Source organism: Phaseolus vulgaris, chromosome 8 (genome assembly GCF_000499845.2).
Source record: "Phaseolus vulgaris cultivar G19833 chromosome 8, P. vulgaris v2.0, whole genome shotgun sequence".
NCBI lineage: Eukaryota > Viridiplantae > Streptophyta > Magnoliopsida > Fabales > Fabaceae > Phaseolus > Phaseolus vulgaris.
Genome location: NC_023752.2, coordinates 19,050,364 through 19,052,741, shown reverse-complemented (window position 1 = coordinate 19,052,741; position 2,378 = coordinate 19,050,364). Strand labels below are relative to the sequence as shown.

Below are 2,378 nucleotides of genomic sequence, written 5' to 3'. Positions count from 1 at the left end.
CTCTGAAGAAGAAGTTAAGAATGTTGTTTGGAGTTGTGATGGTTCGAAGAGCCCTGGTCCTGACGGTTTTAATTTCAGTTTCATTAAGTTTTGTTGGGATTGTCTTAAGGAAGATTTTATCTCAGCAGTAAATGATTTTATGGTTAATGGTAAGTGGCCTAGGGGTTCAAATGCTTCTTTCATCTGTTTGATTCCTAAGAATGATAATCCGCAACAACTTAATGATTGTAGACCGATTTCATTGGTAGGGTGTGTGTATAAAACAGTTTCGAAGATTTTGGCTATCAGGTTGAAAAAAGTGATCAGTAAAGTTATCGATGTTAGGCAATCTGCCTTTCTTCAAGGAAGGGGGTTATTGGATAGTATTCTGGTAGCCATTGAAACCTTAGAAGAGTTGAAAAGGAAGAAGAAAAGTTGTGTGTTTTTCAAGGTGGATTATGAAAAAGCATATGACTCTGTGAGGTGGGATTTTATATACTATATGCTAGGAATGCTTGGTTTTTGTGAAAAGTGGATTTCCTGGATTAAAGCTTGCTTGGAATCAGCGTCGATGTCAATTCTCGTAAACGGGAGTCCTACTAAGGAGTTTTTTTCCGAAGAAAGGGCTGAGACAAGGTGATCCATTAGCTCCATTCTTGTTTCTTATTGCGGCCGAAGGGTTAGCTGGGGTATCTAGAACTGCAGTAGAGAAGGACTTGATTGAGAGCTTGGAGATTGGAAATAAGTCGATAAAAGTAAATATGCTTCAGTATGCTGATAACACTTTGTTCTTTTGTAAGGCAAAGAGCAAAAGTGTTTTTAATTTAAAGGTTATGTTGAACTGTTTTGAATTGGCATCTGGTCTTAAGGTGAATTTTTCCAAGAGTAGACTTGGTGGGATTGGGGTGGAGCAGACGGAGATTCTTCACTTTGCGAAAATTCTAAATTGTGAGGTAATGAGCATTCCTTTTAAATATTTGGGGATGCCTGTAGGGGGATGTCATAAGAGGGGTGAGTTCTGGGATGAGGTGGTTAACAGGGTAAAGAAAAGGTTAGGCAGGTGGAAAGGAAGATTTATCTCGATGGCGGGGAGGATTTGTTTAATTAAGTCAGTCTTGTCGTCAATACCACTGTTTTATCTTTCTCTTTTTAAGATTCCGTCTATTGTTTTAAAGAAGATTGTGAGTCTGCAGAGGAATTTTTTGTGGGGATGGGGTTCAGATGGAAGGAAGATTGCCTGGGCAGCATGGGATAAGGTTTGTAAACCTAAGGAAGCAGGAGGGCTTGGTATTATAAATGTCAGACAGTTTAATTTGGCTCTGATGGGAAAATGGATATGGCGCCTGAAAACAGAAGCAGGGGGGTTGTGGAAGGAGGTATTGGAATCTAAGTATGGAGGATGGAGAGGTTTGAAGGAGCAGCGAGATAATAAAAGTAAGGTCTCTTTGTGGTGGAGAGATTTAAGGAAGGTCTGGAGGTCTGAGGATTGGGGAGGGAAGTTTGAAGATCGTTTGAATTTGGAGGTCGGAAACGGGAGAGAGATTATGTTTTGGTCAGACAATTGGATAGTCTCAGAAGAATTGAAGAGCACTTTTCCAAGGTTATATGGATCCTGGGTCTCATTTTGAACATTTTAAGATTTTGGATGCACCTATTTCTGTTAATCTTATTATGGGAAACCTGTGGATTGCGTTGGTTAGTGAGATATGGAGGCACATGAATAATTGTTTATTTAAAGGTGGAGTGGTTGATCACACTGAAATTTTCTCTCTGACACAGATTAAGGTTTGGTCATGGATCTCATCAAAGATACCGTCAGCTAATTTCTCATTCTCTGATTGGTGTCTTGAACCCCTGGTATGTATGTATTCTGTTTAGTTTTTATGTAAAGGGTTGTTTCTTGTGTTTCTTTTATTATTGATTGAGATGGGATAGAGAGTAGGAGGTCTTTTGGTTGATATGTAGATGGAAAGGCTCTTTGAGAAAATCTGTTTTGTTGTATAAGGGTTGGACCACCCCTGAAGTGGTCTCATTTAATTTCATTGTTATTTGCTGATAAAAAAAAAACCATCTCAAAATCCTATATACATTCTACTCAACCTGTGAATGAAATGACTTAAACAAAAAACTTAACTAGAAGCACAAAATATCACAAAATGATGTAACAACAAACAAAAATGACTAAAACTACAAGTTGTCTAGAGATCCTATATACATTCTACCCAACCTGTGAATGAAATGACTTAAACAAAAAACTTAACTAAAAGCACAAAATATCACAAAATGATGTAACAACAAACAAAAATAACTAAAACTACAACTTGTCTAGAGAACTTAGTTTTCTTGATAGTTTGCCGCTGTGACAACCAAAGCCAAAAAATGTTTCAATCATGTGTTCC

At 37.8% G+C, this 2,378-nt stretch overlaps 1 protein-coding gene across 1 annotated transcript; it reads left to right on the top strand.

Moving 5' to 3' along the window:
• The first annotated feature begins 740 nt into the window (after window positions 1–740).
• LOC137824702 (uncharacterized mitochondrial protein AtMg00310-like) lies at window positions 741–1,607 on the top strand. Its single transcript, XM_068630372.1, has one exon. The coding sequence runs from the start codon at window positions 741–743 to the stop codon at window positions 1,605–1,607; it is 867 nt and encodes a 288-aa protein (XP_068486473.1).
• The last annotated feature ends 771 nt before the right edge of the window (window positions 1,608–2,378 follow it).

Bases quoted from the DNA above. Each gene is read 5' to 3' on its own strand.
- LOC137824702 (XM_068630372.1), top strand. From the start codon at position 741: ATGCTTCAGTATGCTGATAACACTTTGTTCTTTTGTAAGGCAAAGAGC.